The 27132-nt window shown below is 42.6% G+C and overlaps 2 protein-coding genes across 2 annotated transcripts in view; one reads left to right on the top strand and one right to left on the bottom strand.

Moving 5' to 3' along the window:
* LOC310992379 (GTPase IMAP family member 9-like) overlaps nt 1-27132 on the bottom strand; it is a 113775-nt gene that overhangs the window by 64920 nt on the left and 21723 nt on the right. The gene's annotated exons all lie outside the window — the stretch shown is intronic.
* b3gntl1 (UDP-GlcNAc:betaGal beta-1,3-N-acetylglucosaminyltransferase-like 1) lies at nt 1291-24617 on the top strand. Its single transcript, XM_083977006.1, has 12 exons — nt 1291-1688; nt 3574-3690; nt 3817-3916; nt 7829-7893; nt 8694-8759; nt 10336-10431; nt 15880-15975; nt 18231-18355; nt 22723-22858; nt 22986-23054; nt 23246-23320; nt 24197-24617. Exons 1-12 carry the CDS (start codon nt 1548-1550, stop codon nt 24275-24277), a joined length of 1167 nt encoding a protein of 388 aa, XP_083833132.1. The 5' UTR covers nt 1291-1547; the 3' UTR covers nt 24278-24617.

Genomic DNA, 27132 nt, shown 5'->3' with positions numbered 1-27132 from the left:
TGGATCATCTTTAGCTGAGCACCGTGATCTTTATTAGTGTTGTTAAATGAATCAAATACATCTTCTCACTGGGAGTGACTCACATGTTGATACAATGACACAGCACCTGCAGTTGGTACAAGTACAAAATATGTGTGCGCGCGCACACACACACACACACACACACTCACTATCTCTCTCACATGATTCGATTACCTTTGGAAATGAAAACAAGCTAATAAAAAAAATATCATTCCATCCTGTTTTTCTGTCCCCTCACACCAAGACAAACCTCCCGTGCTGTGGCTGCCAACGTTAACATGAAATAACATGCTGATCTGGTTCTTATTGAGTGCTACAGGAAAGCTGCAGAGACAGAGGGCTGCACTGCTGCATGCCAGGGCTGAGTCTGACCAAACAAAACAAGGACGGAGAGAAAAGAGAGAGCTGTTTACCTCAGTGAATGAGTTCCTTTAAAAGCCTGAGTAATCCGAGATTTAGTTCAAATTAAATAAAAAATACTATAAACATAACATAAGTGATATGAGCTGAGCTGACTCTCATCAGACTGCAACTGCCCCCCTGAATAAACCAAGGATAATGTAATACTGTCCTAATCGGGTCACTTAGTTTAAGCAACAATAAAGTGTTTCATAAGCTGTAGTTGTTTTATTCTTTAACTCTGTTTTACATAGATTTGACCAGGGTGAAAGAAGTTTATTTCTATAATACATAATAAAATACATTTACACGGGTACTTTTAAAGGCTTTTTTTTTTCCAGGGCTCATTTTTTGACCTTAATAATAATTATTAACAACCATGTTATCATGTCATCATGGGAGGACAGCTGAATCATCTTGATAACAGCAGAGCAAACTCCATCCAATGAGGAGGTGTTGGGGTGGGGAGCCCCTAATGAAAAGTTTCCAAGATCCTGTGCAATTAATTTATGATGAAAACATGAATCATGAGCACTGACGGACGTTAATTAAATTCAGAGACAGGGAGAAAAGTAAAGTGTGTTTGTGAAAGCAGAACCCCAAGGCTAAAAGCTTTCTATGGTTTGTTTAGGCTATTTAACTCCATCATAGTGGGTGGCGGTAGTGCACCTCTACGCTGCTCACCACCCTCCTTACAAAAAGGAAGGTCGAGAAGAAGCTACCAGTGACGTCAGAGTCACTCATGACTGACAATTCACTCCAGCCAATCCGGTGCCTGTTCTTGTTTTGGAGGAGCCAATGAGCGCCTAGAGTTCAGTGTTTGCGGAAGTTTTGAAGCCGTTACCCTCTCTGCACGTCTGGGCTCCACGTTTAGCTGAAATTGCGACTTCAGCCGTCACTAAAATGTGCAGAACACGTCTCAAGTCACGTCCTTTGTTGGTACTGATGCATTTTATATAGATAAACGTTACAACGGCAGTGTTTTCTGACATTTTGATTCACGTGAGCGCCCGGCGTGGTTTACTCTGTCGTCACTGCCCGCACAGTAACGTTAGGCTAAGTTACTTTACTGTGTTATTTCTTCATACCCGCGAGACTCTAGTTAATAAAGCTGTCTGGTAGCCCACATGAGCAGCGGGCTGGCGGAGACCGACATGAACCCACCGAAAAAGAAGCTCCGTACGGCGGGAGATGGAGCAGAGACACCGAGAGGAGAGCAGCAGCAGCAGCAGCAGGAGGAGGAGGAGGAGGAGGAGGAGAGGAACACAGTGGACGTGGTGAGTGATGGACACACGGACTCCCACGATAACACATGAGAAGACACTGCAGAGGGGGCGGGTCGATAAGAGGCATTGGTCATTGGGCTGAGTGACCTCAGTGGGTCTATTATGTAGGTACGTAAACCAACACTACACTGGTTGATTACACCATGAAATTTGATGATTTAAAGCAGAAGTAAGCGGAATATTTGTGTTAAAGCAGAAGTGAGTGATCCTGTGTTATGCCGAGAAATGCCTGCTTGCCGAGATCTGCATGCCGCACAACAAACGTGGAACTGGATCATTCATTACGGGGACGGGGATGCAGTTTTCGGCACAGCAGTTTATTGGACCTGCCGAGATTTGCATCCCCTGGCATTTCACGAGCGACATGCAGATCTCGGCAAGCAGGCACTTTTCAACATGCCGAGAAGTGCCTGCTTGCCGAGATCTGCATGCCGCACAACAAACGTGGAACTGGATCATTCATTACGGGGACGGGGATGCAGTATTCGGCACAGCAGTTTATTGGACCTGCCGAGATTTGCATCCCCTGGCATTTCACGAGCGACATGCAGATCTCGGCAAGCAGGCACTTTTCAAAACATGCCGAGAAGTGCCTGCTTGCCGAGATCTGCATGCCGCACAACAAACGTGGAACTGGATCATTCATTACGGGGACGGGGATGCAGTTTTCGGCACAGCAGTTTATTGGACCTGCCGAGATTTGCATCCCCTGGCATTTCACGAGCGACATGCAGATCTCGGCAAGCAGGCACTTTTCAACACATGCCGAGAAGTGCCTGCTCTGCTGGGGTTACGCACAATACGGTTTAGGTGTTTATATACGAACATGCATTTCATACATGTAGCAAGTGTATTTGGCTAAAACAGCCAGGGGATGCAAATCTCGGCAGGTCCAAAAACTGCTGTGCCGAATACTGCATCCCCGTCCCCGTAATGAATGAATGATCCAGGTCCACATTTGTTGTGCATGCAGATCTCGGCAAGCAGGCACTTCTCGGCATAACACCGGTCGTTTTCGCTAATGCTGCGTTCCAGGCAGGCTTTTGAAATCGTAAATTACAGCTTCAAGTCACAACTTACGACTTTGTAGCGTTCCAGGCAACCCACTCGTGTTTTTCCGACCTGTTTTACCGGTGAAAGTCACTATAACGGCCACTCGTAACTTCCGACCGGTGAACTCGTACTTCACGGTCGGAAAAATACGAGTTTCCTTGAACGCACCATAACAGTCCTCGTCGCTACGTCACCACATTCACGGCGTTCCTTGGCTGCACACACAGCCCTGCATGCCGTTCTCTCTCCTCATTGGATAAAAACTGTAGGATACGATAAATGTTTTCTCTTCGGCTCAGAGCAGAGCAGAGGGACTGACAGACCCGTGTTTCAGTCCAAACACTCTATGTAAGTGATTGCTGTCGGAAGATATAACTATTTAAGACTTATATTAACACAAATATATCACTCACTTCTGCTTTAATATAAGTCTTAAATAGTTCTATCTTCCGACAGCAATCACTTCTATAGAGTGTATGGTGTGAAACACGGGTCTGTCAGTCACTCTGCTCTGCTGTAAGCCCAGGAGAAAACTTTCCTTGTATCCTACAACCTTTATCCAATGAGGAGAGAGAACGGCATGAAGGGGCGGTCCTCTCCGTGTGTGCAGCCAAGGGATGCGCGTGAATGTGGTGACGTAGGGACGAGGGCGGGGACTGCTAACTCCATCTGCTGACAAGAAGTTAGACAAAACCACCGGATCACTTACTTCTGCTTTAAGTAAACTCTAGTTGTGATAATTGGTTTGGATCTGGTTAAACCAAGCATAACTTTGAGTGTGTATTTGATCCTGCATGTTTGTGTTTATCCTCAGAGTATCATCATGCCAGTGTACAACGCATCCTGCTGGCTGGATGACTGCCTGCAGGCCGTACTGCAGCAGGACTTCAGCGGGTCCATGGAGCTGTCGGTGTATGACGATGCAAGCACGGTGCGTTTAGCGTGTGTGCAGTTTCACGAGAGTAAACACCATGTAAACCACTTATAGGATTATCAGACTGCAGTTAAAGCTTAGTGTGTGTGTGTGTGTGTGTGTGTCTCTGTGTTTGTCCCTCAGGACGACTCCAGGGAAGTGGTGGAGGGTTGGAGGGAGAGACTGGAGGAGAGAGGCATCTCAGTGGTGACCTCCAGCCACAACTCTGCCCAACCAAGAGGAGGTCAGTACATGTGTGTGTGTAAAGCCGCACAGGTTGAATGAAAGCAAAAACATACATGTGTAACTGCATCATTCTGAACTCATCTGCACTACAGCACCGCCCATTAGGATGCAACACAGAGACGTTGGACAGGTCAAGCAGACATTCAATTCAATTCAGTTCAATTTTATTTATAAAGCGGCGCATTTCATGCACAGGGCAAACTCAATGCGCTTTACAATAGTTAAGCAATTATAGTACAGTGCAATAATAGTGCAAACAATTAGAAAAGTGCAAAGACAAAACAAAGCAAAAAAAAAACAGTATCGCATACACGTCTACATACATGCTCAGAGGACACATTGGTATACACACGCACACACACACACACAATTTAATCAAATGCAGTTGTGAAGAGGAAAGTTTTTAACTTGTTTTTGAATGTGGTCACTGATGTTTTACTATCTCGGGCAGCTTGTTCCAGATGCGTGGGGCATAGATGGAAAAGGCTGCCTCCCCTTGCCTAGTGTTACTACTAGGGATGACTAGATTGCAATTACTTGTAGATCTAAGGGTTCTTGGTGGAGTGTAGTTGATGAGCATGTCGGTTATATACTGAGGTGCAATGTAAAGCATGTAAAGCTTTATAAACCAGGAGCAGAATTTTGAAATCAATTCTTGTTTTAATGGGTAACCACCGCCGGTGCAGTGATTTGAGAATAGGCGTGATGTGTTGAGATTTTTTTGTACCAGTGAGAATGCGTGCAGCTAAAAACTTCATAATCACAATTTAAAGACCACAGAGAATGTTTCAAAGGCCCCATGCTGTGCACTTTTCTCTGGGTTTATTTACCTGCTGATATCCCTAACAAGATGCATCATTGGTTTTGAGTACCTGTGATCTGCTTAATATCGTTTATACTGCCCCTTTCTGTTGCCTCTTTCTGGAGCTCTAGCAGGCACAGGTCATTTGGCCAATCAGAAGAGAGAATGAGAACCTCTCCTCTGATTGGCTGACTGTTTTTGAGTGGCATGTGGCCGGGCCAATCACAGGCAAGTAACTGAAACCTAAGCTGCATTCATAAAAATTGGAAAAAAAAAAACTGGTCACAGTGGGCGGAGTTACCTTGTGTGTGACATCACAGAAAGGAGGAAGTGCTATCTGCTCGTCTTAAAGAGAATGTTCCTACAAATGGGCGGTGTGTGTTTCTCCGTTTATGACCAGTTTGATGCATGGGGCAGTATATATGTGGCCCACAGACCTCCCCAAGCACCAAAAAATAACCCAAATCACATTTTTCATGCCATGGGGCCTTTAAAACAACCAAAAAGGGTCACGGGAGGGGGATTTAATTTAATTTGGAAATATTTTCCAGATGGTAAAATTTTGATCTTGTGATGTAGTTGATATGACTTTTGAAATTAAGATTGCTGTCAATGATTATACCAGATTTCTTGCTTCAGTTTTACTGTCCAGGGATAGGGATTTGAGATGTGTTGCAATTTTGAGCTTGTGCACCAAAGTTGAGTATTTCTGTTTTGTCTTTGTTAAGCTGTAAAAAAAGAAAGCTGTAAACATATTGACATATTGTTATATTTACGGAAACATGATCATAATGATAGTAATGGTACACGTCACTTGGTAACTTAAGTTGTTAAATGTGTTTTCGCTGTGGAGCTGTGATGAACACCCAATTGTCAATAGTGAATTGTCTATAGAAAAAGAAGAAATAGCCAAGGCACTCTCTCTCTGTGAACAGTTAAAAAGCCTTTGTTGCTATGGCTTGGTATATGTAATTAACAACACTCTACCATAGTGTGAGTCACTGAGTCACACTCGGTAGAATCACTTCTCTGTTCATGCCACCTTAAAGGGATAGTTCAACATTTTGGCAAATTAGCCCATTGCCATAACCCCTATAGTCATAGCAGTAGGTTCGTTACCTTTAATTGTCGGTGCAAGCTATTTTTAGAACGGTGGAGCAGAGCCGTGAGCTGCTCAGAGCTACGCTATACGGAGGCTAATGGGATTTCTTGGTTTCCCTCATCAAACTCATCAAATACACAATCCAACAACTCCACAACACTCTGGTGGACAAGTTGTGAGCTGCACATTCACCACGCTATGAGATAATAACACAACGTTACCAGACAGAGTCGTTTTAGTGGTAAATACAGAGTCTGCTTGCTGAAAAACTGTCCCTGAAGGCAACACGCATCAGCGGTTTCGCATGAATTTACCTCGAAAACAATTCTGTCGTGGTAACGTTACATTATTATCTCATAGCGTGGTGAATGTGCAGGTCACAACTTGTCCACCAGAGCGTTTTGGAGTTGTTGGATTGTGTATTTGATGAGTTTGATGAGGGAAACCATGAAATCCCATGAGCCTCCGCAGTGTAGCTCTGAGCAGCTTGCGGCTCTGCTCCGCCGTTCTAAAAATAGCAATAGGCTCTATGCCGAGGGTCACATGACCAAATCGGAAAACGGGTAACTCCACTTCCGCTGAGATTCTGACAAGCACAACGCGCTGTAAAAACGAATCAAACCCACTTCATTTTTCCACGATTTTGTTGTTGCTCTTCCCAGGATGGCACAACAACTTTTTTATTCACGATGCCTGCAGGAATTACCCAATCTGAGCGTGTCCGACGTCCATCGAATCATATCTAAAGCTCCTACCACGAAAATGGACAAGCTTAATGTTAATAGTTGTGCTAATGCTAACTCTCGCTGTCTGTACTGCCAGGTTATAGACTACTTGTTCCCTGCAAATTCTCACGATTGATTACTGGCTGAGTTAATCTGTTTTTATGAGCCTGTCATCGGTTCACTGCTATTCCAACATGGAAATAAACATTAAGACTTCCACCGCTTATTTTCTTCATATGTAATGTAGCCTATAATGTAAAAAACATCTTGTGGACATGGTAAAAAGGTTAAAAGCTCTAAAAAATGCCTTCTCTATATTTCTGTATACTTTGCAATTACCAGTTTGAAAAAAAGATTACACAAAGGAATGAAATATGAAGTTTATTCAACAATGTCCATTGTTAACATAAAAAAAAACATTTAATATACAACTTGTAACCTCCTTGTATGACGTCGGTCTGAAGGAAGTGCCGGCTGCAGACGGTGGTGCTCTTTTTTATTATTAAGTTTTTTCTTTTAATATTGTGAATCCACTTCTTTCTTTGGTCCACATAGGGCATTCAGGAACACAGCAAAAGCTGTGGTTGCTAGCACTTCACCTTCTTTTCCCTGTCTTTACTCGACATTTTTCAAACATAAAACATAAAAGCGATAAAAAACATTATACATTACATACAACATAAAAGAGACTATAACGTTATAACTACCTGTAGCAAAAGAACGCGTAGAAGTAGCTGGCTGTGGTCTGTTTGATTTGTTTTTACCGCGCGTTGTGCTTGTCAGAATCTAAGCGGAAGTGGAGTTACCCGGTTTCCGGTTTGGTCATGTGACCCTCGGCATAGAGCCTATTAAAGATAACGAACCTACTGCTATGACTATAGCAATTATGGCAATGGGCCAAAATGTTGAACTATCCCTTTAACATTTGCTGTTGGTGTGTTTACTTTTTTTATTCCTCTAAATCTCAGGCAGTGACCATGTGTACTGTGTATGTGAGGGGAAAAATGACAATGACAACTACCCTGATTGAAAACACACTAGCAGACTGTTAGATCAGTCACATGTGAAGTAAGATTGTGTTGGAAACAGAGCATGACCATCACTATAACAGACTATCTGTCATCATGTATGTGACCGGCATTGTTGCATGTCTTTGGTTTGACCTTATTTTTTTAAATGGCAGTGAAGCATTTCTTCTGTTGTCACATGATTAATGGTTGAGTGTAGCATGTGGCTAAACACACATACATATAAACATAGGCTGTTCCCCTTGTCTTTCAGTGGGATATGCAAAGAATAAAGCAATATCTCAGAGCTGTGGAAAGTTCTTGTGCTTTCAGGATGCGGTGAGTACGTGTGTGTGTGTTTCAAACAGTGCATGTTTTATGTCATTGCTCAGACATCTTTCATAACACATACAGTAGCAAGTCAAAAATAATTAGACCATGTTGGTTTGTCCAAATATACAGGCCATACGTATACACACTGAGACCTCGGTGGCTCGGTGACTGTTTGACAGAGCTGTCAGAGCACATGACTAATGACCTGAGCGCAGAGTTTCATATGTGTAGGTGTGTGTGTGTATGAGTTGAAGCTCTGTCTTTGGCACGGTGCTTTGCATTTGTTCATCTGAAGACTGAGCAAATGTCAAAGGCCACAACATCTAAACTGACCTCTCTTCACTTCTGTTCTGACTCAACTTCTTCTATTTGCTCTCTTGCTTTCTCTGTTCCACTGCCCAACACTGTTCATATCCTCTTTTTTCACCAAAAGCTTAAATTTAAACTTCTATCTTTATCCTTTCATTGAAATGCTCTTTTTTTTCTGTATATTCAACATTCTTCCTTCCAAGAAAGGTTTACTGACATTGGATGGTGTGAAAAGGTCTTTCCACTGCGATATTTCTTTTGAATTTTGTGTCTCATTTTTTCTATTTTGTAACTAATTCCTTTGCCCTTTCATTTTTAACTCTTTTTTACTCACTTACCTTATTTCATTTGTGGTTTAGCTGTAACAAGAAGGTAAATGTGGATACGATAAGTAAACTAAGGCAAAGGAAAACTGAAACTGCAATGATTACAGTTTGATTGCATATTAACTGTTGATATGCGCTACGTGTTTTGATTGATATGTTTTGTTCTCTCAGGATGACGTTATGTTGCCTCAGAGAGTTCGTCTGCAGCACGAGGCGTCTCTCCTCCACCCAAACTCTGTAAGTTCTCCCTCAAGCATTTGCTTACTCACTTCCGTCCCTCTCTGTTGTGCTCCTCCGTCTCTTTCTCTCCCTGTCTCTGGACATCTGACCAGTCCCTCCCTTCAAAAAAAATATATATATATTCGTGTTGGGTGTTTGTGGTCGTGGTATGTGTGTGTGTGCTTCCATGCAGTTGGCACGCTGAGCGGTGTGAGTATCCGGTGTTGATGCTTTCTGAGGCCTGCCAGGTCAGAGGTCAAAGGTTATGTGTGTGAGGGAAGTGAGGGAGACAGCATGGAGACAGCAGACTTGCTGCCCTGCACAAACAACCTGCCCCCTTCTGTTACAGCTGTAATATTTTATGGTTGCAGATAAAGACATGATTTGTTTTCAGTCACATAATGCATCTCTTTTCTCCATGTTAACCCCTCTTGGCTTCTCATTCTGCTCTTTCTTTGTAGGGTTCTTGTTTGTAAATGCAAAAAGGTACATTTAAATTTAGATATGCATGACCTGGACAAATGAGAATATGCACCGGCTTCATACACAATCAATTTCATGTAGTTTTATTCAACCAGAAATACATATTATTCAATAAAATAGCCTCACTGTGAAAAAAATAGTCCCACCTCTCCAGACGTTAGCTCCAAGTAGCTCTGCATCTCGTCTTTTCCTCCGCTTTTTTTCAGGTGAAAGTCACTGCTCAGTCCCCTCTACCATTGTTAACCCTCCCCGGAGGTGAAAGTTCACCTTAAACATGTGAATTCAACTACTTTGGTCCATTTTTTAACATCGTAAAGACACTGTCTTTTGCTATGGACTGCAACAGCCCCGTTGTCATGGATACATGACAACAACTTCCATTCATACTACCAGGCACACGTGCCTGACGCGGAGTGATAGCCTACACTGTGATAAGGCTTTAGAATATTAGCTGTGGTATATGCTCATTAAACCACGGTTAACAACCAATCAGATCGCCGGATTTCACCATTCCGTTTTTTTTCCGGCCTGTCGTGATATATTGCTTAAATATATGACAACAGCTGCAGCTGAGATTTATTTCCATTATCAGTTAGTTTGCCCGTAATTTTCTTGATGAATTTAAATTGAACTGTTTGACGTTCTGTTGCAGAATTTTTACAAAATAGTTGCAAATTGTGTTTTCATTGTCCAATGCAAAGTGTTTCTTAAAGCCCCAGTATGTAACTTATTTGGCTTTTTATTAGCAAAAATCAAATCTGTCTTTCATAAATCCGTATTTCACTGAAGTGGAATCAAACCTGCATACAAGTGAAAGCTTTCTGGTACCTTAGAATGAGTTGTTACAAGTCGTTACAAATACATAAGTGGGCGACGCACCGAACCGAGGCGGCCATGTTGCATCGTCATTTTTTACGTTGAGTGGCAGCGTGACAGTAGGTTGTTTATCCTGTTACATGCAGCGTCTGTTGTCTGTCTGACGTCTGCCCGATTTCATGTGAATGCAACATCAAGAATTTGTTCCGATATGCAACCGCACCGCTAGATGGGGGGGATTCCTACATATTATACCTTTAATGCTCAGAACCGTGTGCATGTGTTTGTATGACAGCTGATAGGCTGCAGAGTGGAGAGGCTTCCAGAGGGATCTACAGAGCGTTACACGCGCTGGATCAACACAATCACCCAGGATCAGCTCATCACACAGGTAAACACCCGCAACAGGAGAACAGCATGTGAGTCTGGATGTGTGTGTGTGAATATGCATGTCTGTCTGTGTGCATGTGTGGGAGGTCATGTGCCAGGCAGCCGCCGGGTCAGACAGACAACAGGATGTGTACCTGCCAGCCTCAGTTTCCATGAAACGTGACAGCGGTTTGCACAGAGGGTGCAGCGTCACTCCTGACCTCTCTGCCCATGACTGTCCCACCAGAGGAAGCAGGCCACACTGCCAGCTGTCTGTTGGGAGCAGCCCATAGTGGAAACTACTGGTACAGGAAAGGATCATTTTTCAGAGAGAAAAGTTAAACCAACTTTTTCTCAACTGACCCTTTACTACACATATAGATTTGTGATGCTTGTATAAAGCTTATTCTTCTAGCCTGAGTGCTGGCAGAGTTGTTCCAGAAAGACATGAGCATGATTACTGTAATTAAACAAATCATTTAACTGGATTAAATTAAAAGATGTTTTATGTCCCACAACAGAAAAACATGATGTCCCTGGGGGGCAGGTGGAGCAGAGTTTCTGTCTGTGGCCAATAATAAAATGAATAGATTTCTCTTTGATGTTATCAAGCACCTCTCCCCTCTCTTTCACTTCAAAACAAGTCCGGTGGACGAGCAACATGGAGAGCCAGGAATAAAACTAGTGTGGGTCACGATGACTTGGTGTTGCTTTTTCTCCCCAAGCACAGTGACATGTCACAGCAAGACAAGCATGGGTGTAACTACTAACATAGATATGATATGAGATAAATGTTTTGGAGGGTGTTCCCAATCACTAACATTTTCCTAGGTTTGGTTTGCCAAAAGTGACAAAGTTGCCAATACTTTAATAATGAGAAGAACATACAAGTTGCACCCTTGTAACTTAGTTCTGCACATCAGACAACAGTTGGTTCAGTTGCATTGTTGAGATCAGCCTCCATGCTTTGGCCTATTAGAGTACAGAGCATGTGATGTTCTTAAAGGATAATTAATGTTTTTTACAATCTGGACCTTATTTCTAGCTTAAAATACGATCATTTCCTCACCCGGACAACTTTGGTGTCATTACAAGTCGTTCTGATGAAATTAGATCCAGCCGAGAGCCGCGTATATCCGTATAATGCGAGTACACAGGGCAGCGGGATGCAGCCTCTAAATAACACATTATCTGCCGCGAAACTGGTTCATTTCACCAATATTTAGTTCTGATAGGCTAGTGCTATTCCCCTCTGAGTCCGCGGTTAGCTGTTATCAACATCCGGGGTCTGTAGGTTGACCTACTGACCTCTGACCTGGATGATGTCATCTCCGACCACTGCCCGGCTCATTCTGATAATAATCATTCCACTTCGGCATTCTGGTCCATTTTTATCTCAACTAGCCAGAGCTTTAGTGAGTCCAGGTTGTGGAGAGGAAGCCTGTGGAAGCTGAACTTCATCCAGCTGCTCATTTTGTTCTGACAAGTGCGAAACACGCAGAAACGAACCGTAGCATTAGCGGTAGCAACAAGGTCCAGGTCAGAGGTCAGTAGGTCAACCTACAGACCGCGGATGTTGATAACAGCTAACCCCGGACTCAGAGGGGAATAGCACTAGCCAAAATCATAACAAAATATTGTAGAGTTTCACAGCAGATAATGTGTTATTTAGAGGCTGCACTGCGCTGCCCCGTGTTCTCGCATTATACGGATATACATTATACATTATCTCGGCTGGATCTAATTTCGTCAGAACGACTTGTAATGACACCAAAGTTATCTGGGTCAGTAAATGATCGTATTTTAAGCTAGAAATAAGGTCCAGATTGTAAAAAACAACTATTATCGTTTAAGATCAGTGAACCTTTAATACTTGTGGATGTAACCTCCTCCTCTGCTCCTTTGCAAATGTTTTTGCACATGTGACCATGATTTCATGGAAAAAGGTGAAGTCAGTCCCAGGCACTTCACCGATCACCTGTTCACCTAGACATTAGTCATGATGGAAGATATCAAGCTGTGATTGGCTTGACAATGTCATATCTTATGATTCTTGATGATGAGTGTCACTGTCAATCCCAAATGACAGAAACCATGGTAACGAGACCCAGTGCAAGCCAGCCAAAGTAATAACATTGTCCCTATATATAATAGTGTTATCGGAGTAGTGTTACCACATTATTACATTTTTTACACTTCACCAATGGATGACGTTGACCAAAAGAAAACCCTACATATAAAGTGGCCGTGTGAATGAGTGAAAACTTTCATATACCACTTTAAAAAAGAATACTTCTCCCTCCAACTACATTAAATAGTCCCATTAATCACTAACTGATAAGAGAGGCACTGATGTAAAAGTGAAACGTCTGGCACTATTTCTATTTTTGTAGAGATAGAAGTCTACTGTTGCTGCCTGAACAAAAACACACTGTCACCAAGGATACAAGACAACCTGGACTCACTCTCTGTAGCGCATGCACGCACACACACACACACACACACACACACAAAGTCTGCATAACTCTTTAGCAGACATTCCAGGATATTTATATGATATTAAGTTTCATGGAGCAAGAGAATGAGATCATACATTGAATCTGCAGGCTTAAAACCAGCTCCTTTGCTCTTCTCTCCTCTTTCACTTTATCTGTCTTTACTTTCAACTTCTAGGCAAAGAGACAGAATCTAACTGAGTTAAACCAGAGATTAACTCAGGGTGGTGCTTGTTTAACCTGATCCAGAGCTGGACCCTGTGGGTTCATCTGTGGGGCATTAGATATGGTTATCCAAAACCTTCCCTACCCCACTGACTAATCACATCCACACCACTCTCTCTCTCTCTCTCTCTCTCTCTCTCTCTCTCTCTCTCTCTCTCTCTCTCTCTCTCTCTCCCTCTCCCTCTGTCCACTGTTTTCCCAGAACTCATTCTTATTCCACTTATTCATGCTTTTGGCCACAGTTTACATCTGCAACATGTTGCAATATTGCAACGGAATGGAGAGGAGATGTACGTAGGTGGACACACACACACACACATACACACACACACACACACACACACATACACACCCACACTACCACATTACTAGATTCTGTCCAGCTGTTTGACTGGCTGAATCCAGATGTTTTTTGGACAATTTTCTTCATCTGCGATGCATTTCAGTTATGCGGTAGTATTCTACTTCGATCCAAGAACAGTTTTGCACACGCATCCAAACACACATGCACATGTACACACCAGCATGTGAAACACAGTGACGTAGTGGTATGAAGAAGTGCAAAAACACTACGGTTGCTACACACACACACACACACAAAGAGAGGGAGATGGGGAACTGTGGAAGGGATCGGTTGAGGGCTCCATCTGTAAAGAAAAGAAGGTTCTAGAGGCCGAAGTGCGGTGCTGGTGGTTGTGGTCAGAGAGAGAAGCAGAGGCCAAAACAAACGTATCAGATAAAGATCATGTGTGTGGGGATGGAAGTGTGTGTATCCTTCCCCTGCACACCTCAGGAAGCGCACACTTCTGTGAGACAGCACACGTGGCTGCTGCACTCTAGCCTGTTTTGTTTGCAGGGTTAGAAATGAACAGTCCTTCTGCCTTTAACTGTTTGTTCCTAGAAGCCAGTTGGGAAATTTCCCCCAAACCATTAGCCAGATGCAGGTCTGGTTTGGCTGATATGATGCATGTATAACCCCTAAACCTTACTGCATGATCTGTAACCACAACATGAAGTTTTGTTTATTTTTAAAGGGATATGCCAACTTTTTTTTTCATGTCTTGCCTCACTCCCGAGTCCATGACCAGCAGATAGACACCATCCTTTCGACTGTGCGTGCAGTAACAAGGGAGATACGGGCAGAGCTGGCGCACCGCTCATTAGCTTAGCTCAAACGCTGGAAGACGACCACTGCCTTGCTAAAGACACTGAGGGTAAAGGTGATGGACTCTCCAACATGTCTCCAGACCTAAACCCTACTGAACATCTGTGGGGCATTCTCAAATGGAAGGTGGAGGAGCGCAAGGTGTCTAACCTCCACCAGCTCTGTGATGTCATCATGGAGGAGTGGAAGAGGTTTCCAGTGGCAACCTGTGAAGCTCTAGTGAACTTCATGTCCAAGACAGTTAAAGCTCCAGTCTGTAACTTATTTGGCTTTTTATTAGCAAAAATCAAATATTGCTTTCATAAATACGTATTTCACTGAAGTGGAATCACACCCACATACAAATGAAAGCTTTCTGGTACCTTAGAATGAGTTGTTACAAGTCGTTACAAATACATAAGGGGGGGCGCACTGAACCGAGGCGGCCATGTTGCATCGCCATTTTTTACATTCAGTGGCAGCGTGACCGTAGGTAACCATAGAAACTCAGCGGAGCTGTGGGCTCGGCCTGTTAAAACTGTCACCACTGTGTAGTGTGAGGAAGGACGGAGGCACTGGTGTTGCATTCAGGTGCAGTCAGGCAGACGGCCGTCGGCAAACCAACCGGATGTCATTTTACTCCACCAGAGAAAGACGGTAAAACGTGGGTCAGGTAAACAATACCACATCACCATGACAACATATTGTCAGGCCTGTATTGTTTTGCCTCGTGCTGGAGGACCACTTGTTTACATAGATGCTTGTTTATCCTGTTACATGCAGCGTCTGTTGTCTGTCTGACGTCTGCCCCATTTCACGTGAATGCAACATCAAGAATACGTTCAGATATGCAACCAAAAAATTGACACTTTGGGGTGTACTCACTTTTGTGAGATACTGTATATATTAATAACACACTTACTTCTACACTTAGTTCTGTTTTTTCTGGTGCACTGGTCATGCTGTAGTTTCTCTTGCTCTCTCACTTCTACAAGCTTATTTCAGGCCGGTGCTGCAGGTTTTTCCGTTCCTCAATGCAATCCTCATACCAACAACAGACTTTTACTCGGTTACAGTGCTTTTACTCATCCTCTCCTTGTCTTCTGTTTATTTAAAGCCTCTCAACCCACAGTCAGAATATGATTACCATTTTCTGACTGGACTTTTGTGTCTCACAGTCACTAAATCTTACACACCATGGACGATGATTAGAGGCAGCGTTGACACTGTTTCATAAAGTTATGGTGGGTTAAAGGACGTGTGAGACATTCATTTTGGTGTTTCCCTCAATTTGTCATCCATCTGTATTTGTTGGATCAGATTATCTCTTATTTCTGGTTCTTCCCCATCCACACACAAACCTTGTTTCAGATTGAGCAAGATGTACAAAAATATTGTTGTTTAAATATAAACCAGCTTCTTCAAGTAAGCATCTCTGTAAATTAGTAGTTTTTTTATAAGGATTTGACAAAGTTTCACAAAATGTACCTTTAGAGATTGTACGTTCACAAGTGTCAGTATAATAAATGATGTTTCTAGTCAATTCTAGTTTAGATCCATACAGACTTTTGTCTTATTGTTCAAACTCTTTTTATTTATGTCTTAGGTGTACACATCTCATGGACCCACCGTTGTCATGCCGACATGGTTCTGCTCAAGGAAGTGGTTCCAGACGGTCGGACTATTTGACGAGGGAGGCAAGGTTAGACATCACACCGACACATCTTCAGTGGCCTTCGTACTCCATGTTTGTTTTCTTCTCTGTGCTCCTGAGTCCAGGCATCAGCCCGGCGGCCTCAGACGGACTCCACGTTCAACGCTCAATGTTCTGACTTAGTGCCCACACTTCAGATTTGTTCAGTTGTTCAAATAGATCTCCTGCTGGGCCCGCTAACAGCTGTTTCCCACCAGTTAGAGGAACAGTTGACCAATGAGTGCCTGGCAGGCATGTCTGAGTGTTGGCACATTGTCTTTCTACCTACACAGCCAGCTGTTTAGACACACTGAATAAATAGCAACAGGAAAATAACAACAACTGTAAAAGTTATGGTAATTTAGCGTGGAGCACCCATAACATGACTCATGGTGAGCAGTTGAAGTATCGATATCAGTCCATATACCTATACATTTCCCACAATGCAACTCATCAACTGACATTTCAGATTTATTTTCCATTTCCACACTTGTAGGCAGCAGCAGTTACTAACCGTTACTCCCTAAGAGCGGTAAACAGAATTTGAAGTGTGAAGTCAGTGGAGTACTTCCTTTAAATCAACATACTTTGATTAATCAGTGCTTTAAACATTAAGTGCACTGCTCTTGGAAACTGCCATCACGGTTTCTGTGTCACGTGAAAATAACGTTGGCCGATAAATCATTCTCGATTTAGATTGTACAGTCATTTTGATCTAGCGCTGCAACTAACACTTTGAATAATTGTTATTTCAATAAAATGTTTAAAAAAACAACCTACAACCCAAAATCCAAAGAGATTTCATTTGCTGTCAAAAGAAAAGCAGAGGAATAAGGATGTGGCACACTCGTGAAGAAAAGCAGTAAATCTTCACATCTAAGATGCTCAAACAAGCTGAACTGAAATTAATTATCTGTCATATTACAACAATCTTAATTGTTATCTCCTTATCTGTTCCTACTTGCCCAGGGACTACAGGTGGAAATTAGCAAATTGTTGCTACAACCTGGCTCAATGCATCTTCTCTTGTCTCACAAGATTCATGTTTTTGTGCATTGTCCCTGTTTTAAATAAATAAATAAATTCCTATCCTATCTTATCTAATCCAGATTTTTCCAAACGGCAAAAACGTAAGTCGTTTTTGCCGTTTTTTTTGCTCTTCCGGTGGAATTTTATGTTTACGTTTCCATGGTTTCGGTAGTCGCGGTAAATGCATGGATTTTTTTTTTTTTTTCAATGAAAATCTGTAAAAGGCATGGATCATCACACCAGCTTTTAACAATGGATATCACACAAATTGACATCGGTGTTAAAGGGATAGTAGCATTTTTTTAAAGTGGGGTTGTATGATCTACAAATAGCCCCTAAGTACTTTAATTGCAGTAGAAGACTCTCTGCACTCCTCCCGTTAGCAACGCCAGCCCATAGCCCTGCCCAGAGATTTACAACATACATTTTTGTGAATAGACCCAAAGAAACAGCCTATTTTTGTGGCCTAAAAGAGGTTTTACGTGAAAAAAAAATACACAGTTCCATTGTTCGCTATAATATAATTTTTTCCAGCCCTTCAAAGTGCAGGAAAAACGCAGTTTTTATTTGGACCAAACCAACTGCTGATCGGCGGCCGCTAACCCTGGGCGGAGGGATACGTGAGTTGGTTAGGTCCAAATAAAAACTGTGTTTTTCCTGCACTTTGAAGGGCTGGAAAAAATTATATTATAGTGAACAATGGAACTGTGTATTTTTTTTTCACGTAAAACCTCTTTTAGGCCACAAAAATAGGCTGTTTCTTTGGGTCTGTTCACAACACTGTATGTTGTAAATCTCTGGGCAGGGCTATGGGCTGGTGTTGCTAACGGGAGGAGTGCAGAGAGTCTTCTACTGCAATTAAAGTACTTAAGGGCTATTTGTAGATCATACAACCCCACTTTTTAAAAAAAATTATACTATCCCTTTAAAAGCCAGTGTTAATACAGTAGATCCATGGGTTTACCGCAACTATGACAACGACTGAAAACCATGGAAACATAAACATACAATTCCACCGGAAATGAAAAAAACGGCTTCCGGTTTTGACCATAGTGACGTTTGGAAACTTGTGGATAACTGATGACGACTAAAATCCTCATTTAAAAAAAAAATACAATTTAGGATTCCCTCAGATTTCCTTTATGACTGTGCTTCTACGCATTCTGACAGAGCCACTGTCGCTGAACATCGATCATCTCTAACAATCATTTCACACTCTGCTTCCTTCTCTCCAGGGAGTCCCAGAGGACCTGATCTTCTTCTACCAGAGTCTGCGTCGGGGAGGGGGTCTGTCCAGGGTCAACGAGTGCCTGCTGATCTACCGTTACCATGAGAACGCCGCCACACACTCCGTTACAGAGTCAGTCACAGTGTGCACTTCCATGAATGCACACATATTTGGATGCGGTGTTGCTCATCCACCTACTCACAGCTGCCCCCGCTGCCATCCCACATCTTCTCAGGGCTCCACACACTCTCTCCCACAATTATGCACACGCACACACATAGACACATGTTTTCATAATCTTGAAAATTTCAGAATATGTTTTTGGAATTTCATTTACTTTCCCAGCGTCAATCAGGAATTTCACCATGTGTTCTTCTCAGGGTTCGGTATCTCTCAGAGGGAAACCGTGCGTGTGTGTGTGTGTGTGTGTTGTGCTGACATTCCTGCCATTGCCTTGTGCTTCGGCGAGGTCAAGTTGCGTCTGCAGGTGTGTGTTTCTACATCAGAATGTAAAATGCACCACAAGACCAAAACCTCTACACACAGCACACACATACCTCCCTCCCTCCCTTTTATCCCCTCTTTCCTGTTATCCCTCCTTCCTTTCCTCCTTCCTTCCTTCCTTCCTTCCTTCCTCCTCTACATCTGTCCACTGCTCGTATATCTGCATGTGTTGACGCAATCCGTCACCGATCATCCTCCTCTGTCTTCATCTATCATCTGTCTATTTTTGGACGCCTATTTCAAGCTCGCCTTGCCTACTTTCCACTCTCCCCCACTTCTTGTCACCCCCTCCCATCACAGCCTACCTACTTCCTCTCCTTAGTTACATTAAGCCATCATCTTCTTTCTGTCTCTCTCTCTCTCCCACCCACACACTCACACACACACTAATGTAGCTATACACAACTGTACCTTGCTGAACACCTTGCTGAAACTAATGCAGTCTCACACAGCAATGCTGTGTTTCTGTTACTTAAAGGGATAGTTCACCCAAAATTCAAATTTCACTCATTATCTACTCACCCTCATGTCAACTAAGAGCTGTGAGAATTTTCAGAGTCCACCTTTCTTCGTCCAAAAAGACACACCAAAAAACATCCAAATACCTCCATACTGCTCGTCTGTAATGTCCGTCTTGTATTGAAGCCCCGACATGAGAAATTGTTCCGAAAAAAATTAAATAAGTCTATATTTTAAGCTTGTTTGTAGCGGAAGCTCCCAGTGTCTCGGTTCACTGCTCTTCCTGTGTTCGTGCAAATCTCACGTGATTTGCACTGACCGGCGGAACAATTTCTCATGTCGGGGCTTCAATACAAGAGGGACATTACAGACGAGCAGTATGGAGGTATTTTGATGTTTTTTGGTGTGTCTTTTTGGACGAAGAAAGTTGGTATCCATTGACAACCATTATATGGACAAATACTGCTGTGCGGACCCCCCCGTAACTCAGAGAAGGGATTTTCACAGCTCTTAGTCGACATGAGGGTGAGTAGATAATGAGTGAAATTTGAATTTTGGGTGAACTATCCCTTTAACCAACCCTCTTTTTTTCTTTTTTAATGCTTTTATTATGATAGGAAAGTGTGAGAGAGAGAGAGAGAGAGAGAGAGAGAGAGATAGAGAGAGGAAATCAGGGGTGAGAGAGGGGGGTGACATGCAGCAAAGGGCCAGGAGTCGGATTCAAACCCAGGCCGCTGCAGTCCTTTCAGCAACTCGGAAGTAACTGGGAAGTCGGAACTCCAACTTGGAAATTCCTAACTTTCGCTATCATAGCGTTCACGCTACGAGTTAACTCAGAGGAGAAAAAACATGGATGCCCGAAACAAGTTTGGCATTTTTATTTTGGCTGATTGCTGAACACAAAAAATATATGTAGCAGCAATTTATTGCTTATTCTTGAAGCACCTGAAGATGCATGAAAACTTTTGTTACAATTTCCATTCTTACCATTGTAACAATGAGGACCGCCATGTTTTGTTTTTGTCACTGATGTCAAGTTGGAAAGCAGCTGAGATGATTCCCCCATTTCCAACCTGTAATTTCCGATGCCGTTCAATTCATTTTTCACAGTTCAGAGTTCATTTTACTTGTCTTAAACACAGCATATGCCTATAGGCTGCGGCCTACTTAGACAACTGTCAACTATTTAACAGTGCCTCAAACCGCAGCCACCAAAATGGCCGTGTAGTTGATGACTTGAGGCTCTAATGTAGGATAACTGTATCAGGCTGCATCAGTTTTAGCTAGGTGCTCCTAATAAACTGACCAGTGAGTATAGATTCCCTGTATGTGAAGGGAAACATGTAAAAGAGTAACTGAGACAAAGGGTTCCTCACATGGAGAGGATGTGTTTATAGAGGTGGGTGTGCCTGCATGATGTGTGTATATGTTTGTGCCCCCGCCCCTTATGTGAATCTATACCAGAATCTGTGAAAGTGTTTGGCTTTTGATCTGCAGGGTATTAAGGAGATGAAGACTTCCGTGTGTGCAAGCAGATAGAGTTTATAGTAAATCTCTGCCATGTTGTACAATCTGTAGAGAATGTATAGGAAGTGCAGTGCGGACCACCCGCACGATGGTGGTGGTGGGTTTGGGTTTATTTGTCATATGAGGCCCACACTCAGATGCTAACATCAGGAGATGAGCGTGGAGTTCCTCCTGTGACCGTATGCATAATTACTCAGCAACAGTGCAAACGTGTGTGTGTGTGTGTGTGTGTGTGTGTGTGTGTGTGTGTGTGTGTGTGTGTGTGTGTGTGTGTGTGTGTGTGTGTGTGTGTGTGTGTGTGTGTGTGTGTGTGTGTGTGTGTGTGTGTGTGTGTGTGTGTGTGTGTGTGTGTGTGTGTGTGTGAGAGAGAGAGAGAGGGAGGAGGTAGGGGTTAAGAACGTGAGGAAAAGCATCAAGATACACCCTTACCATGCTCTTTATTAGGAATTTTTCTGCTGCTCACTGGACTAGTTTTATTTTTAGCATCAGTAGTAGAATCTCTAAAGACTGGTGTGTGTGAAAATATCAGGAGATCATCAGATTCAGTCAAACTAACTGTGTGTGTGTGTGTGAGAGAGAGTGTGAGGGAAAGAGGTCCCTGCACAGCTGTGCACATTAGTCAAGGTGCAGGCAATGGGAAAAAACAAGCATGTTTTTTTCAGACTGCACTTAATTGCCATTGAAATATCATTGTTTTTTTTTAATGAACGCAATTAATACTTTTAGAAAACAAATTTTGGTGTGATTCCAGTAAACTTGGGTCTTATGTTTGTAGTTTGGGAAATTATTATAAGTTATAATATGATGACAATTTTGCAATTTGCTGGCATCTGGGAACATGGTGACTTAATTAAAGGGGTACGCCAATTTTTTTTTTTTTTTCGTGTCTTGCCTCACTCCCGAGTCCATGACCAGCAGATAGACACCATCCTTTCGCTAATTAGCTTAGCTCAAACGCTGGAAGACGACCATTGCCTTGCTAAAGACACTGAGGGTAAAGGTGATGGACTTTCCAAGCATGTTTCCAGACCTAAACCCTACTGAACATCTGTGGGGCATTCTCAAATGGTTAGCCTGCATCCTACCCGAGCCGAAGCTGATTTCATTTTAGTCAGAAGCTGATTTCATTTTAGCTCTAAACTCTGTAAATATATCACTTTATCGACATTTCAAAAATTTTTAGTTGAGAAAGTAGCCGTTTAGATCAGCAGTGTGTCGTTAATTTGTCTAAATACCAGCTGTTTACAATTTTGTTTGGACGAATTTGGCGCTACTCAAGCTAGCCGTTGTGACCAACGCACTTCTGGTTACTTTCACAAAATAAAACACCCGTTGCCCTTTACATGCAGAAAACCATGACGATAGAATTTGTGCTTTTACTTTGAAAAAGGAAGCTAACCTACCCTCCATGTAGCTAGCTTGAACCAAAATAAACCGTCTTTGCTTGAACCCTCCGTTTTGACCGATCTGGTCCCGTTACCGGCATTTGACCGCTCAAGATGCCTTACCGGAGAGGTTTGTCAGCTCTGAGACGAAGATCGGCCCACCGGTTTCCATTTAGAGTTGCTAAAGAGTTTCTCTGATGACTTTAGGTGGAGGCAGGCTAACACTACCCATACACTTCCAGCGTTTGAGCTAAGCTAATTAGCGGTGCACCAGCTCTGCCCGTATCTCCCTTGTTACTGCACGCACAGTCGAAAGGATGGTGTCTATCTGCTGGTCATGGACTCGGGAGTGAGGCAAGACAAAAAAAATGTTGGCATATCCCTTTAACATTAAGTCCAACAAGAACAAAACACAATGAGTCAGACAATTGTAAATAAACCCACAGTTAAATATTTAAACCTCTGTTGGAGGTAAAACTGACAGTTAACCTGAAAAACCAGTAGACCGTTTCATCTGAAAGAAACCCAAAGTTGATTCAATTTGCTATAGTTGTTCCAGTTGTTCCTGTCATTGTGCTGTGTACTTACGCTATTTCATCGGATCATCTCCTCAACTTTTGTCAGGGAAACCATTTGGAAGCTGCGAGTGGACTTCCTGCAGGAGAGGGTACTTAGCCAATGGGAGAGCTTCACCATCTGGAACGCTGGGAAACAGGGTCGAAAGCTGTACCGCTGCCTGAGCCCATCCAATCAGAAGAAGGTATGTTACCTCCACATGTGAGAGAATAACCTAAATATATCCTCTGTGGATAGAACTGGAGGGAGAATTCTTGTTATGTTAGAGTGTGTGTGTGTTTGTGTGTTTCACCATTCGTTTCCTTTATCAGGTCAAAGCTTTCTGTGACGTGGACGAGAACAAAATTAGGAAAGGCTTTTACACTTACGAGGAAACCGAGGTAAGGTCAACCCCCGCTGATACCAAGCCGAGTAACATGTTTATTTTGATGAAATGTTCCAGTTATGCAGTGATGCAAGGTCATCAAACCAGGGACCCATGACCCAGTCTCTTTATTCCAGTGAATTTCTATGAAGCTGTAACAGTGATAAATGGTTTGTATGACTCTCCTCTGGTTCATATCCTTGCCAGGAAATACCTAAGCCAAAAATCCCAATTCTGCACTACAAAGACGCCTCCGCCCCCTTCATCATCTGTGTTAAACTGGTAAGGAGAAAGTGTGTTTGTGTGTTGTATGTTTGCTGTTTCTGATCGTCCGTCCCTCAGGTCTGTAATCTAAGTTAATGACATAATAATCTGGGGCGTGTGCCTGGCACAGGACATAACTCTCTCTCTCTCTCCCACACACACACACACACAGAGGAGAGGCGGTCAGGAATAGCCGACTGATTTTTGATCACATGGCGAGTGATGTGTTTGCCACTGTTCTGTGATGTTTAGGATTATATTTGTATTTTTTAAAAAGTCTTGGCTTTACTTGTAGTTATTTCACAGCATTTTCCTAAGAAATAGATATCATCTTTTTATTCCTTTTTTACACACATACACACACACATACAGCTGTTCAGGGAAATCACTAATTGCCTATTTATCACACAGCCAGATTCAGACATCAAAACCAGAGTGACCCCACCTACAGGGGCTGCTAATTGCGCAATTATGGAAACTGGGAGACGTAATCAGAGTCAGAGGACAAAGAGACCTGGACTCAGTCATGCTCTCCTTCGCTCTCTGTCTCCACACATACACACACACACAGCTGGACTCAATCACACAAGTTTTCGATCCAGATGTCAAATAACCATATAATCAACAAATGAATTCAACTGAACTTTTCTAATAGGCCAAGGTTAAACCTAATTAACTGTGGGTCAGTCTGAATCTGTTTAGCCTGTGTACAACCTTTGGCATTAGTTCAGTGCAGTTCAAACTACACAGCAGGGGACAAGAAGGAAAAACGAGCAAGTTGAGCCAGTAATAGGTATACGATCACACTTCTTGTGTTGTTTGTTTCGTGGAGATTTGTGCCCTCCACTATGTTTTCTGTTTCTGCTGTTAACTCTGATGTGTTTTCATTTGTAGGACATGACAGAGGGTGTTTTGGAGAAGAACCTTAACTCTCTGCAGCTGAAGGAAGGAACAGATTACTACCATTTCAACTGACTGCTTTAAGAGATGGAGAAGGAGGAGGAGGAGGAGCCCATGCAGCTGGATCAGCCAGAGGGAAACAGAGAAGTGGATTACTGACAACGTAAATACAAACTGAGGGAGAGACAGGTAATAAGACGGAAAGGCTGAAGTGAAAACTGGACCACAGCCGATTTCTCTGTCTCACACCTGAACCACAGCGCTGGAGCTGTTGCAGTATTCACAGAACTTCAGAGGACTAATTTGACATTTTTGTGTAGTATGCTCTAGGGCTGTAGCCAATATTCGGCTTGGGCGGCATCCAAGTACCATTTCACCTACTCGGATACATAGACCTACTGGAGCGCACTGTCGTCACTCGTTCCTTTATTGAAGTGTGCGCTGCCGTTATAAGAAAAATGTTTAGCCTATAACGGGACAATTTAATTCCGTGGCATTCCTTCTTTTTTTTTCTTTTTTTTGCTCTTTTAAAGCAGAAGTAAGCAATCCGGTGGTTTTGGCTAACTTCCTGTCAGCAGATGGAGTTAGCAGTCCCCGCCCTCGTCCCTACGTCACCACATTCACGCGCATCCCTTGGCTGCACACAGAGAGGACCGCCCCTTTATGCTGTTCTCTCTCCTCATTGGATAAAGGTTGTAGGATACAAGGAAAGTTTTCTCCTCGGCTTACAGCAGAGCAGAGTGACTGACAGACCCGTGTTTCAGACCAAACACTCTATATAAGTGATTGTTGTTGGAAGATATAACTATTTAAGACTTATATTAACACAAACATTCTGCTTACTTCTGCTTTAATTGCGAGTGATTTGAGGACGGATCTGTGAGGAAAAATATCACACATGGACAAGCGTTTCAGCTGTTTTATTAAAATAAAAAGTGTGTTATTATGAAAAAAGTGTATTAGCCTACTTTACTGTCTACTGTCTCCCACATGCCCCTCCGTGCTCCGCTCCGCTCTCCCTCTACGGCGCTACGCTGCGAATACTCGAATAGTGACCCCGAACATTCGGATAGTAAAATATGCTACTTGTTGCAGCCCTAGTATGCTCATTCACTTTGTTGCTTAGAGTTGGATGATAAGACTCATACCACTTTCATATCTCCTGTTGGATATGAAGCTCCAGCCAGGACTCGCTTAGCTTAGCCTAGGAAAACAGCTCTGCCCTATAAAGGCAAAGTGCAGTATCTGCATTTTTTTCTTTTTTCTTTTTTGACCAATCAAAAGTGTGGCATATTATCTTCAATCTGGTAGAATTTGATATTGGTACTGCTAACATTTCCAGAGTTATTAGGCTTTTTATTTTGCTGTCCATCCAAAAAAGCACTGTGAAACCAAGGCAAAGTGCAGTATCCGTCGTAAAACGGTCAAAATTGGTCAGAAAGACAAACTACAAAATACATTTAATTCAGTCCACCTTTATCTAATCAATTATAGACTTGGTAGTTATTTATAATTTGATGCTTAAACCTGACAATGAAAAACACAAAAAGCTGTTTTTCTCAGTTTGGCATTTGTACAGATACTGCACTTTGCCTTTGTAGGGCAGAGCTTGCAGGCTCTGTCCGAGGGTAAAACAGACCAACCCTTTACCAAAATCAAAAACTCACTTATTGGTTATCCATTAAAAAAAACATATGCACATTTTCAATTTGTGTGCAAACAAAAACAGGGGCATACTGCAAAACAGGTTTATGCTTGGCTCAGGCAAAGTGTAATGGTTTTAGCATGTGCTAAACAAATACATGAGTGAGCTTCATGTGCCTTAAGATGTTCAGTTTGTTTTTTTCTTTCTTTTTTATCCTCTGACTGAGTCAGGCTAGCTGTTCCCACTGTCTCCAGTGGTTATGCTAAACTAAGCTAACTGGCTGCGGGCAGTAGCTTCATATTTAGCCTACAGACATCAAAGCGGTTTCAATTTTCCCATCTAATCATCGACAAAAAAAAGCGAATAAGTATGTAACTTTAGATATTAATTTAGAAAATATTGAACCTAACAAATAAGTGGTTGGAGGAATAAAATGTTCGGCTGTGTTTTCTAAGCCTGTGTGGACTGTGAGTGGTATTTGTCAGCCTGGATACTTGAACTTGTGTTGGAGTTAAAAGGAAGCGACTGGAGTCAGCGTGTCATCAGACAGACGGTTCGACTTACAAAGGGTGGGGTGTTTTATGACCAGAAGTCTTGTACTGATTTCTAAAGTCTGCTCTGATGCAACCATGCAAAATCAGACACACGCACACATCTGCTATAAATGTACAAACATGGATTCTCTCCGTATTTGTTTTTTCTTTCCCTGGGTCTTATGAAATCTAAAGAACAATAACCTCTTTAAGAAAGCACAGTTCTGATACATAAACACACACAAAAAGTTTATTTTACCCCACAGAGTGCAGAGTTTTTCTGCCCAAAGGTAAACAGACCTTTCCCCACAAAATCTCCCCCAGTGTTTCCTGGGTCAATGAGGCGGTCTGCCTTACTGTAAATCTGGCCACAGCAGTTATAGGGAAGCAGCAGTAAATGGTTAAAAAAAAAAAAAAAAACTGAAGCAGGGTCCTCCGTTCTGCCAAAGTTTTATTTTCACTACCTTTGTTTGTTATCATAGAGTGAAGATACAGTCGCACAGTGTTGTGGATGCACAGAGACCAGTTAGGCTTGGAAACATAGTGTTTAATGAATTACAGGGATGTTTTGGCCGATTTCAACCCAAACAGTCAGGTTTGAGGTAAAAAAAACCAGACCTGTGCCCCCACAGTACAGCGCTGTGTAGGAGCTGAGAAAAATATCACATCCACTTAGCACTTAGTCTCCACATACACCCCTCTTCCCTCTCTGTGTTTATTATACACACAAACACTTCAGTCAGGATGTGTCT

The sequence above is a fragment of the Trachurus trachurus genome, assembly GCF_905171665.1.
Source record: "Trachurus trachurus genome assembly, chromosome: 1".
Taxonomy (NCBI): Eukaryota; Metazoa; Chordata; class Actinopteri; order Carangiformes; family Carangidae; genus Trachurus; species Trachurus trachurus.
The sequence above is the reverse complement of the archived record's forward strand: the minus strand, read 5'-3'. Positions and strand labels throughout refer to the sequence as shown.

What these genes read in the sequence shown, in the direction of transcription:
- b3gntl1 (XM_083977006.1), top strand. Translation starts at nt 1,548, where the DNA reads ATGAGCAGCGGGCTGGCGGAGACCGACATGAACCCACCGAAAAAGAAG. An exon ending in TGTATGACGATGCAAGCACG is followed by an intron (nt 3,691 to 3,816) that starts GTGCGTTTAGCG and finishes TTTGTCCCTCAG; the next exon opens with GACGACTCCAGGGAAGTGGT. An exon ending in TCTTGTGCTTTCAGGATGCG is followed by an intron (nt 7,894 to 8,693) that starts GTGAGTACGTGT and finishes TTGTTCTCTCAG; the next exon opens with GATGACGTTATGTTGCCTCA.